Source organism: Penaeus japonicus, unplaced genomic scaffold (genome assembly GCF_977035675.1).
Source record: "Penaeus japonicus unplaced genomic scaffold, GWHDUDI00000001_assembly GWHDUDI00000014, whole genome shotgun sequence".
Taxonomy (NCBI): Eukaryota; Metazoa; Arthropoda; class Malacostraca; order Decapoda; family Penaeidae; genus Penaeus; species Penaeus japonicus.
The window spans coordinates 13,846,394-13,858,893 of NW_028234416.1; the positions used below are offsets into that span (position 1 = coordinate 13,846,394).

Consider the following 12,500-nt stretch of genomic DNA (forward strand, 5'->3'; position numbering starts at 1 on the left):
ACTTTTTTTTTTGCAGGCATATTTAGATCCTTTGTTATGGGTATTTTATGCCTCTTATTTATGTTAGGTTTAATTTAGACTTTAATTAAACATTTTTTAAAAAGTATTTTGAAAACTTTAGTAACAGGCATATGTTAACCTATAAGGAAAGACTTAATTCTATATTTATGTATGCATATATTTTGACCTTCATTAATAAGCATATTTAGTCCTATGTTTAAAGCCATATTTAAACTGCATAGGAAGTTACGTTTGAACATTTGTTTTATGTCTACTTTTACAACTTTTGGCAGGAGTATCTCTTTATAAGGAAGTAAAATTCAAAATCTAAGATGTTTTATAACTTCTTTCTCATATATAAAATTCAGCATCTTAATATCCAAAACACTTATTTATTAATTTATTTTTTTCTCTAATTTCTTACACCTTTATCACAAGCTAAAAGAAATGGCTTTGTTCATTCTTGTTTATTCTTCTCATGTATAGAGTTACTAATTTATTTCTATTTTGTATTTGGTTTTGTGGCAGTCTGACACATGGTAGAACTCACCTTTCTTCATGTTATGTTTTTGCATCCACTTTATGAAAAGATAGGTACTGTATTTATCTGAATATAAGCTGCTCTCTCTTCTAAACTCAAGGTTCTGCAGAACGTAAACTAGAAAATTTGTGCCCCTCTTTCTCCCAGACTTTGAAATGCCAATGGAGACTTGGATTATTATTATTATTATTATTATTATTATTATTATTATTATTATTACTATTATTACTATTACCATTACTACTACTTTTTGTTTTACACTATAGTATTTTATCCAAATAGTTCCACAAAGTTGTATGGAGAAAAAGGAAAAGAAGAAAAAAGAGTATGGGTCTGTAAATAGCAAAAATACCTGTTCCTATGCTATTGTTTCTCTAAGTTGGCAGCTATGATCAGATGGTGTTGGTGGTTATAATAATTAGTGAATTTTGTTTTTTTATATTATATGGTATATACCTACATTTGGGATGGTGTAAATACAATGCTTATATTCTACTAAATATGGTATTATAAAACTTTAAATTAATTTAGTTATTGTTATTTACTCACAATTCTTAAAGGACAAGAATCCTGTGGAAAACTTTATTGGAAAGAATCTTCTTGTCTAGATAAATCTGGATATATATGTGTATATATATATAATGGTAAAGTGAGCATGTTATGTAACCAATTATAGTGTTCAAGTGAATTAGTCTTAATACAAGCCTGTTATAAATATAAATTACAGAGCTATTCAAAATCCTATTTTGAAGTAACAAACTCACAATCTCCTTACTTTCCAAATTACATATTCTTTCTAAGCCACATACAATAACAATGTTTTTACTCCTTTCAGTTTGTCGATCGAATAGGTGGGGACTCCAAGATGAATGTATGACGAGGAGAAAATGAAGAATCCTAAGAATAGCGATGTTGCCACAAATCCAGTGACAGCGGTGTCAGAAGATGAACGAGAACTGAAAGAGTGCCAAGACCCGAACACGAGAAGAGTTTGAAAGACGATGTGCGTGGAATAGGGACTATATGTTGAACATGTTTGACATGAAGAAACACTAAAGGACGTAAAATCATAAGATGAATAGGGTGTTTACAAAACAAGGATAACATAAAACAGAACTTTGCTCTAACTGGTGCACTTAGTAGTGCTTACATTTATTTCTCGGCCTTGAGATATAAAGAGCTCACCATGAATTTCAAGTAGACATGTATATCAGCTTGGATTCAAAATTATTAAGTGAGGGGACACCTGGATTGAATATTTATATATTGTAATATGAAGAGTGTGATTTACTTTTGCCAAATTTCCGGAAATTATAGGTTTCTTTTCAGATTTCCATTTTTGTATAGATTTTTATATTTAAATTTTTGAAGCCCTTTGTTTTTATTCTAGTTATTGAGATTTACTTGATCTTTTCTGTTAATATTTATAAAGTATGAAGTATGAAGTAAGAGTTACTTGTTGTTATCATTATATTCCTCAGATAGAGAAGACAAAGTTTCCGCTTACTAACAAAATCTAGCATTTCCGAACTAATTATGATATAGAAAAGGGAGAAGGGCTAGCCTGCTGTAAATGAAAACCTATTGACCATTTTGATATACTAGGAAGCTTCACATTTCATCTAGTACCAACTCCTGAGAGGGAGGTAGTTGGTGGTTTTTATGAACTGATCATTAGTATCCATACAACACATTGCATTGAATTTCATTCGCAACAGAACCATGTCTTTGTGACCTATGAATTCATGTCATACCTTCAGTGTGACCATCATCCACTTTCTTATTGCCAGAATTTGCTACTTGTCAGAATAGTTGATGGAAAACAGTATAGGAGACTGATAGTTCAGTGTATAGGCATAGACTGCAAGCTCTTAAAAGGCAACTGTTTCTAAACAACCATGCTATGATGCACAAAATAAGTATAGAAGTAGCAGTGAAAAATAATGAAAAGAAATCTATATACATCCTATATAACAATATAAGGGGATCTTTCAAAGAATTATTAGTTCATCATTGCAAGGTTGTAACGTGAACAACTTTTATAGTCCTTTAAGTATACCGTGTTCATACATGTTTTGTAATAGCTAGTAATATTGTTGAATACCTTTGTGGAAGCAATCACAAAAAAGGAATACCTACACAGTATTTATTTTCAAAATATGTTTAATCAAAGATATGGATATTAATTTTCTATTTTTTGTAATTGTTGGGTTTTTATGCAGAGGATTTTTATTTCATTTTATAAAAGGCTGGACTTGCATTGTAATCAGTAATTTACTTAAAAATATGAAAAACTTACAGGGAAAACAAGGGGTTTAATCAGTGAATTCATGTATATATACTTACTCTTGTTTAGTTAGTCGATTTGTTTGTTTCTTTGTATTTTGGGAAAAACAACCATTGTGTACATAGACGCTAGTTTGAAATAGCAATGGGGCTTTTGTTTTAGGTAATGATGGTAATGTGCTCCTGCTTGCTAAGTGTAAATCTTGTGATAATTGGATGGCATAATTAAGAACTGCCTCTAGATTAACCACTGAGATTATGTACAGTATTTATTTTCTGAGCCATACTACAAGTGTACAAATCATAACATGTTCAAGAATATTGTGTATGTAATTTAGCAGGTTAATATTTCTGGAAATAAACACTAGTTAAATCAAAGAAAAAATTTCTTAATCATATACTATACTTGGTTACTGGGATGCAAAGTTCACTTAACTTTTCTTTATTTTTTCTTGATAGCTCATTTTGATGAAAGCTCCTGTTGCAAGAGATTGCCAGTTCATAATTCAAATATGTGAGCGAGCCATTTCTTTTGTCCAGTTTGATTCAATTTTCAAATAGGAGACAAAAGTAATGGCCATAATTACATCTTGCTACAATTCAAGCTAGCACTTTGTATGATTTCTTCCAAAAGTTTAGATTTTATCAATTGCCAAATATGCCAGGCAAATCCCATGTGTCATTGTACAAACACACATAAAATATGAAGGGAATAATCTTTTTCATTGCCTACCATAGCAAGCTTTTGGTCTTTTATAATGTATGTAGATCTTACAAAACATTCATTTCATTACCTGTGCAGTACAGTAACGTCAATGTGGCGTAGTTGGACTGTACACAGTATCATTATTTTGGAAACCTAACTTTAAATACTTTGTTAAATGCAACTTCAGTATGATGTCCATATATAGAGAAAAATGACAATATCCTATATATTATAGAACTGAAAAAAGATCTAGCCTCTTAAAGAAAAATTTATTTGATTAAAACTTGGCCCTTTATACTTAGATGGAGAAACATGAATTTTGATATATCTAATATATTTTATTATAAATATTGTTACTCTCTCATTAAATCATGATATATACTGTGAATGGGAAATGAAACAGCAATGTGATGGAAATGTATAATATGTACATTTATTTAAATCAAGTCAAAAAACAAAACATGTAATTATAAAAAAAAAAACTTCAACATACATTTTTATTGGGAGGGGAGAATAAATAACAATTAACAGACTAACTGGTAAAATCAAAGCATAAATTAGCCACTATATTACAGAATTGCTATGTACACTTTGGTGAAAACTCGTTGAAAGTACTTTTCACACGTGAAATTTCCACCATCTTGCTTGGCTATCGGCCTCTTCGTCAAGGCACATTGAGCATTAGACTGCATTAGAACATGCATTTAAAATATACATTCACTTTGGGATCACTGATCAAATTTAAGGCCTTCATAAGAAAAATTAGACTTTAAGAAAGTATATATACGTATCCTACATACTATTCATGAATTATATGGAAGAAAAGGAAAGACAGAGAGTACTAGATTAGGTAGCATGCCACGAGTCTTCTTTTTTAAACTTCACTCAGTTTAAAGGGACACCAACTTCACATTTTCTTCATCTTTTTATTGTGTTACAGTGTTTATAATAGTACACAGAGGAAAAAAAGAAAAAGAAACAAATTGCAAGTTATTCAGCAATATTTATCTTATCAACTATACGAACAAAAGATCTTGTAAGATAATTCTATTTATGACGTTATTTTCCCTGATTTGTGTTTCAATCTACTTTTCAATTACTAGATTTGGAGGTGTGTATAGGTGACCAATTACAACCTGAAATAGAAGAAGAAACTGGTGTTCATATTTGATTGACATGCAAGATATACTATGAAATAACAAGATTTGTACAATGACAAACAATATTCAAGAAAAAATTATTTGGCTTGAAACATTGGATATGACTTTGCTTATCACACCATACCTACAGATTGTTATAATATAATGCTAAAATTAACCCAAATGTTCCGGGTGGCAAGCAGTAAAGACGGCACTTTCCTGGCCCAAACTCTGGGTGTCATATAAAGTGATGCCACCTTTTCTTCCTCAGATTCCGGGCGTGATAAGATAAGACACCGGAATGCAAGTTTAGGCCTATGTGGTAGCCTCCCAGAAATGCATTGCATGCCAGGGATCACCAACCCGGAGGATTTGGGTTAATAACTCAACTATATTACAATTTTGCACACAAGGGCCGATTATACTGCTTCAAATTAGGGGGCCAACAAGAGTCTTCCTATTTGGTGCAGAATATATAAAAAGAAGAATAGTTTTAGCAGTATCTCCAATGAACACTTCTCTCTCTTATGTGATCTAATTTATTTCTAATTTAATGGCTTCATAACATTTTCAATATCTGCAAGAGGTAAACAATTCATAAAAGAAAGCAGCACACTGTTTGAATAATTCTACCCAACAAAACATAATGTAAAGGCTGAACCAGGGCGATTCTACAGATTACTTATAATGGTCCAGGTAAGTAGAACATAGTAACTTACTTGTCTCCTTATGACATCTAAAGATTCTCTTGCCACTTGCATTTCTCTCTGTTGGTCAGCCTCGTTGGTAATATTTTTCCCAGCTTTAAATCCATCTCGAACTCTCCTTATTGCATATTCTCTGAAAGGTAAATAACACAGTGTGAAGAGCAGTTTCTTTACAAAGCATTTTGTTTTTAACAAACATGAAAATATTGGATTGAAAAAGATAGATATATATATATAGCTAGATATACACAGGGACAAACAGACAGACAGACAGAGAGGTCTTTACCTGTGAATACAACTGAGAAGCAAACCTACTTTACAAAAATAACACCAATCAAGACTTCATATGAATATTTATCATACTTTGAATAACTTCAGATTTGCAATTTCTTTATAATATTTTTTGAGAAAAATACCTATGTATCATAATTTCACTCGTCTGCTGCTATGAATAGGTGTGCACAAAATGGTATTTCCTTATAAGTAAGTTTGATACTCAAAATTCTTATTGCTATTAAAAGACTACCAAGATTCTTACCCAGCCTCTTTCAATAAGTTTCAAATTAACCAACACATCAGCAACAGTAATTATCAAAGAACAGCCACTGCAAAATGTCTGGGAAACAATGATTTTGCCATTTGTCCATGCTTAATGATGGGGCAGCTATCTATGCTACATATAAAAATAAAAACCATTTCTCAAATGAATAAAATAAAACATTTATCCTTAAAAGGACTAAATAGGTCTAAATTGTAGAAAAAAAATAAAAGGACATGAAAAGATTAACCCACCCTGGATGGGTGGTACAGTACTGTACCGCTCATTCAAAAGCCCAGTGGCCGGGTGGCACTGCCAGCCTTTCAATTGATTTAGGCCTAATAATTTGAACGCCCCGGCATTGTGACATTCAAGGCTAGAATTCCCCCGTCGTGGATGGGTTAACAAAAAAAGGAAATAAGGAGGAAGAATATAAAAACCTGATGTAACATAACCGAATCAGGTGGGAAAGCATGCTGGATTTTTAAACCATCCTGGCCAGATCTATGAAGCACCAGTGCCTGCCTACTGTTTTTTTCCCTGTAAAATTTATCTAGGATACAACTTTCTAGCTGTGGACCAAGGTTCTTCAACCAAGCATCCAAGTTGAGACTGTAATACACATTGAATATATACCGTGCACACGTATGTAAATGACAGTAATTAGGTGCTATCTGTGCAAAATTTATCTTTTGCCAATAAGAATTTCTTGTTACCAAAAGAAAAAGTTTATTGTTAACTTGCATCTTATATACAGGTGTAAAAGTTTTTCCACAAATGCTCAATATGCAGTTTCCAACCTGATTTAGGACTTCAATGAAGATGAATCTTGTATCACACTTCTTACTTCTTGTATATAAAATGAATACTGTATATCTCATGAAATCATACTTTGTGAATACCCATACTGAAAAATTGCAAGACCAGCACATCTGCAAAAAGCCTTGAGCTGACTGGCATAGTCTTCCTGCTTGTCAGTGCTACAGCAATGGCCAACAACCCTCCACCACACAACTCTTCGCAAGATAAAGGTTGTAACCTCTCATAAATCACCATCAAAAAAGGAATCAGTCCAAGCTCTATCTTGCCTGAATATACATAATGGAGTTTGCTGTAGTGATCACTTGACACTGTACCACTGTTGAGCTCAATTATTTGGATAGAAAAAAGGCAGTAAATCATATGAATAAATCCTTTTCTGAAAGCCACCCCATGAAATGGTATTATTCTCATGTAATTATATTTTTCTATTTCAACACATCCTTGGCATTTTTTTATTATAATGCTGCATCACTAACTACCAGAATAGTAGTACCAATGGACTCCTTTCAGCCTCTACTTCTAATATATAGTGGATATAATATGTAACTCCTGCTTCCCTCACCCCTCACTCTCAGCCCTGATGGTTGGCAAGGGCATGTTGTATATCTGGGAAACTGAAGGTAAAATAGGAATAACAATTTACAGACATATGCCATGATTGTACTATAATCATCAATCGGAAGGGACAGCACCCCCCTCCTTGCCCTAGAAAACCAACAATCCACGTATATGTAACAGTGCAAGAGGTTGATGTATTCACTGCAGGGGGCAGAGGCTCCTGCACTTTCATTTGTGTTGAGATGTCACAAGTATGCTCCATCCTCCAGTGAATATGCAGAAGAGGTTTATTTTACAGGGAGAGGGGGGGGGACCAATGGCAGCCCCCCTCCCACCATGGGGAGATTGCAGAGGTTGACTAAAGTACATTATGGCACATGTCAGTACGTCTTTCTCATACTTATGTATATTTCAACCTGTGAATTATGGTACGCTTCATGTCCTCTCCCACTATCAGAGCCCAGATTGTGGGTTATAAGGGAAATTGTGAAATATATGCATTATATAAGAATAATAGAGGGTGAGAGGAATCCATTGGTACCAATACCTTGGTAGTTAGTGAAATTTTACCACATCCATGCTGAGAAAAGAGCTTTCAAATGCTTACTTTTAAATCCCTGTAAAAATGAAAAGAGATCATAAACGTACATTTTCCTTCTCTGAAGATTTATTTTAACCAGTGACACCAGTACTTGTTTTCATCAGTTTAAAGGCATTTCTATGACCAATATATCGCAAGTTACAAAACAGAAAACATACACGTTATTCATTATGAAATCCATGACCTCTTCCCGAAGTGTACGCAAGATTTAACACATACCGATAAAACTCAAGAAATACCCATCCAGAAACAAATCGACACCTTCAACTCATATAATCACCTGTAATTGTAGGCAGGAAACTTCCTGCTCTCTCTCAGTAGCGATTTATAAAGGGAGAGGATCTCGCGTCTTGCTCCGCCGGCCATCGTGTTGTTTACGTCTGTCGTCCGAACATCGCCGCTGACTTTGGCTTCGGCTTCGAGGTAATTACATGTTATCGGGATAATGTTTGAAACTCGCTATGTGAAATCCGGCTTAATGATCGGAGAAGTTAGTTTTGATTTTTTTCTTTTAAATTGTCTGTTTTTTTTTCTAGGTCATAGTAAATGTGGGCGATGGCGATCCTGGGAACGCAGGGGAATATTTGTCCGCTGTTATATCACGCGCTGCTGTTGCGTCATGGGCCTTGCAAGCTAATAACAAATTATATTAATAACGCAAATATCCAAGAAACATCTCACGAAAGTCCTTTATCTTTACAAAACTACTAATCAACTCAGACAAATAATGGGAGATTGAACCTATAGTCGAAAGCACAGCCTCGCATTTCTCCAGAAAACGAAATTAATTTTCCTACAATTACGCCATTGGAAGCGACTCCTAGGAAGGATTCTCACAATGACATGTAAAATAAGAAAGCAAAATAAGGAACTACAATTTTCCACTCCCTCCTAAACTAGCAGAAAGTATCAAATCTGTTACTATTTATACATGTCGTTATACATGACATGAAATTTAGAATATATCTTTTTGGTTTCGATGATGATAACTAAACTACAAAGTTGCTACGTTTTATAATGTTACTCTTATTTATTTAAACTTTCCATATAAAAACATGTATGTGATGCAGGGAACAAGTTATGGCTCCTTTTTAACTCCCAAGTTATTTCCATGAATAAATGATTAGCTGCAACATATTTTGTGTAATGGGCAATTTCTGTTTGGATTCTTATATATATATAAGGAGTGTATTCCTGTTGTGGCTGTAGATATTTTTGTGACAGAATTTGTGTGATGTATGTGTCAAATGTTGACCAAAATCTGAATTCTTTGTCTTTAAATAAATATTTTAGTAAGAAAACTTTCCGGGAACAAGAAAAACAATTATCATAATAAATAACAAATTGTTTATTTACATAGCATATATACACATAAATTTCCACAGATGCACATTTTTCTGAATAAAGTCACCCTACAGTATAAAATAACATAAGTCTCAAAATCAGCTTCAAATGGGAAAATAACAAAACACTACATAACACTGGATATTAATTCAACAGTGATCTGCTTGCAATTGGGCACTTTTATTCTTCTTCCTCTCCTTCTATCTTTAACTTCACTTATCTGATTACAACATTTAGAGATTCTGCAGCAGCCTTTTCAATCTCTTTGTGCGTAACATTGACTTCTTCCTGGGTAAGAGTCCGTTCCATGTGCCGATATACTATTCGGTAACAGTGGGAGGTCAGTTTCTTCTTTGGGTGGGTAAAATTGTCAATAAGAGTAACCTGAAAATGCAAGTCAAAGAAATGTAATCTCTTAATGCTAATTTACTATCACTGATTCTTTAGGTATGAGGAATTATAATAACTGTTTTAATCATATTATGATATTGATATTTGCATGACAGTGGAATAAGAAAATACTTTTTAACCTATGTGAATATACTTCTTTTTTGAGACAGATATATTTAACTGCAAATATTTTATGTAATCTCTCAGCAACACCTTAATGACGTCTTACCTGTTCTACAGTGTTGCCTCCAATGTTCCGCACAAGATCATAGAAGTCGGATGGTTCGAATGCTCCATCTCCCGGGAGCCAAAAACTGATGTCATTGACACACTGTGGATACTGACTAACATTCTGAAAAAGAGGAAATTATTTCTTAGGAAAGAATATTATGGTATAACGATGGATCACACTAATGAATTCATCAACTCATATGATAATAATAATAAAGCTAAATAATCATACCATGCTTTAAATTTACTATGAAAAATAGCATACCTTATATTTGATATTTGTAGATGAATCCTCAAACTCAAACTGCGAGAGGAATCCAGAATCCAATGACCAGAACAATCTGATATCTGGAATGTCATAAAGCTTCATGGCCCAGCGCTCCAGTCCAAGGCCAAATGCCCAGCCAACTTTGTCCATCACCCCGGCTAAAAGGAGAAAATACACATATCAGTGCCTCAACAGTGAAAAAATACCTTTAAAGGAAACGTATGTCATAAAGTAGTTCTTAGGCCATTCATACTGATGCATTAAAACATCTTAAAGTAAATTGTAGATTAACAAATATGGGATGATTGCAATACTACCTACACTTGCTTTCATATTTCATTTTGACAGATATATTTTCAAAATCATCTTATATTCACCAGTATATAAATATCAGAAAATAAAATATAAGAACAATGAAAAAAGACAATTAGGACAAACCATTCACTAAAATCTCCTGTTCAATCACACCGCACCCAAGGAGTTCGACCCAGTCATTGTTAAGTTTAACCTCGAGCTCCCACGAAGGGTGTGTGAAAGGAAAGTAGGCATCTACCCATCTCATTTCAACATCTGAAATATGAAGCCATATATGTATTTTTAGTGAAATAAATTCCTTTATACATATTTACTATATATATATATTTTTTGACCTTAACAAAAATTTTGCTGTAAAAAACATAATTCTTTGGGAAATTACTCCGGTAATCTTTTCTAATATATTGCAGTATAATTTGTAACTCGTTTAAGTGTCAAATCTTCCGATATAAAGCAAATTTCATTATATAATTAGGATAAAAATCAACATAATTATACCTTTTCCAAACAAACTCATTGCCAGGCCCTCAAGACAACCTTTCAAATCTACCTCTAAAAGCTTCACAGCCTCTAGATTGTGGACCCCTTGTCGGACTTCTGATCGTTCTGTATTTTCAAACAGCTGAAAATCATCCATGTTCTGGTGACTCCCAAAAAGCTGCAAGTAAGTATTGGCCTTTCAGATATCACATCAAAATGATAAATAATTCCGAAGGAACACAATGAAGGAAAAAATAAAATAATCTAAATTTTATATATTATTGTTCTACCTGCTCTTTATTTTCCAAAAATAATCTGGAAAGCATTAAATATCTCTAGATTATTATACAATATTCTCTGTTTAATATACATATAAAATATATGATAAATGATACCTAGATATATCACAGATCTTGAAATCCTATTTACTCCTATGGAGTTTTTGGTAATGTGTGGAATGCTTTTATTGAGTAAAACTAACACTACAAAAAAATCCAAGAGTCAAGAGATAAACATATAAAATAACTAAAGTCAGGAATAAATGCCATGTTTGTTTCAGCCACTTACTTCACTCTTGGAAGTTAATCTCACACCCTCTACTTGATGGAACACTGGGTAGTGTGATGCATCAATTTCATCTCTCCTGTACACATCACCCATTACCAAGAAGTTATCGAAACCCATGCTGATCAGTTCACTCTGGAATCATGGGAATGCATTAACCAAGAGACCATTTTTCATATATCTATGATACTAGGAATTAAAAAGAATAAAAAGACAAAAACATCACTATATTGAACATAAAAGTAAATGTAACACTAGACTACGGCCTTACAAGTGATATTACCTGATGAGCACTTGTATGGGCCCGAAGGAGGTAGTCCTTATTAACATAGTAATTATCACTCTTCTTCCTACTTATGTGATCTTTGGGGATCAACAATGAATCAAAATTCTGCTGAGGAGTAACAATAGGCTGTAATCTATTATGGATGGAAAAGAGAGGATTTCCTCTGGGACTCAAGTATCTTGAATACATAAATTTGGTTATTCTTTGGGAAATGTGGTTCAAGGGATGGTACTTCTGAAGATGAAGATTCCTGCCAAGGTGTGACAGGATCTTTGGTGTCACGTTTGTCATTTCATCTGCATCGTAGGTCTTTCCTCCAATGTCTAACTGCAATAATTCCAATATAGTTTAAAAACATTGTTCCATGTGTCATCACTGCCAAAAATATCATCACAAAATACTGTACATCAGATTTCTTTCACATTTATTCCCTTGCTAAAGATATTAATTAAAGATTTTTATGCATAATGCAAATACATACCTTTCCTGATGAGATTTGAGCTGTTGTTGAACTGAGCCTTATGAATGCTGGAAGCCATGGCTTTTGCAATGGCTTTATAAAGAATAATCTTGAACAGTGAAGTACCATTATCCTGCCTACAAAGAAAAGTTAATAGCCTTTTAGAATAGAAGTTACTCCAACTAAATAGCATGATTCTAAGATAATTTGACACCAAAGCTCCACCAAAAGTTTTATAATCCTTCTAAGCTTCACCAAATTTTT

General features: G+C 33.3%; 3 protein-coding genes across 5 annotated transcripts in view; 1 reads left to right on the top strand and 2 right to left on the bottom strand.

Annotated features, from left to right (window-relative positions):
* LOC122242223 (vesicle transport protein GOT1B) overlaps nucleotides 1-3,540 on the top strand; it is a 24,487-nt gene extending 20,947 nt beyond the window's left edge. For both annotated transcript variants that reach the window (XM_042999477.2, XM_042999476.2), the window contains one exon: nucleotides 1,377-3,540. Coding sequence is in view for 1 of the 2 variants with exons in the window: in XM_042999476.2 (XP_042855410.1) it covers nucleotides 1,377-1,418 (42 nt within the window). In the remaining variant the exon portion in view is untranslated. The remainder of the gene's footprint in view (nucleotides 1-1,376) is intronic.
* Nucleotides 3,541-3,939: 399 nt separating this feature from the next.
* On the bottom strand, nucleotides 3,940-8,329 carry bcn92 (LYR motif-containing protein bcn92). The gene is made up of 3 exons (XM_042999478.2): nucleotides 8,179-8,329; nucleotides 5,392-5,512; nucleotides 3,940-4,669 (listed from the first exon to the last, which is right to left on the bottom strand). The coding sequence occupies exons 1-3, from the start codon at nucleotides 8,262-8,264 to the stop codon at nucleotides 4,619-4,621; spliced, it is 258 nt and encodes an 85-aa protein (XP_042855412.1). The 5' UTR covers nucleotides 8,265-8,329; the 3' UTR covers nucleotides 3,940-4,618.
* Nucleotides 8,330-9,228: 899 nt separating this feature from the next.
* The window catches only part of PheRS-m (Phenylalanyl-tRNA synthetase, mitochondrial), a 4,370-nt gene continuing 1,098 nt past the window's right edge, over nucleotides 9,229-12,500 (bottom strand). For both annotated transcript variants that reach the window (XM_042999473.2, XM_042999474.2), the window contains exons 2-9: nucleotides 12,258-12,373; nucleotides 11,774-12,103; nucleotides 11,494-11,625; nucleotides 10,945-11,104; nucleotides 10,570-10,701; nucleotides 10,129-10,289; nucleotides 9,862-9,984; nucleotides 9,229-9,626 (exon numbers count right to left, since the gene is read on the bottom strand). In XM_042999473.2, the coding sequence (XP_042855407.2) occupies nucleotides 9,459-9,626; nucleotides 9,862-9,984; nucleotides 10,129-10,289; nucleotides 10,570-10,701; nucleotides 10,945-11,104; nucleotides 11,494-11,625; nucleotides 11,774-12,103; nucleotides 12,258-12,365 (1,314 nt within the window). In that variant the 5' untranslated portion in view covers nucleotides 12,366-12,373 and the 3' untranslated portion in view covers nucleotides 9,229-9,458. The remainder of the gene's footprint in view (nucleotides 9,627-9,861; nucleotides 9,985-10,128; nucleotides 10,290-10,569; nucleotides 10,702-10,944; nucleotides 11,105-11,493; nucleotides 11,626-11,773; nucleotides 12,104-12,257; nucleotides 12,374-12,500) is intronic.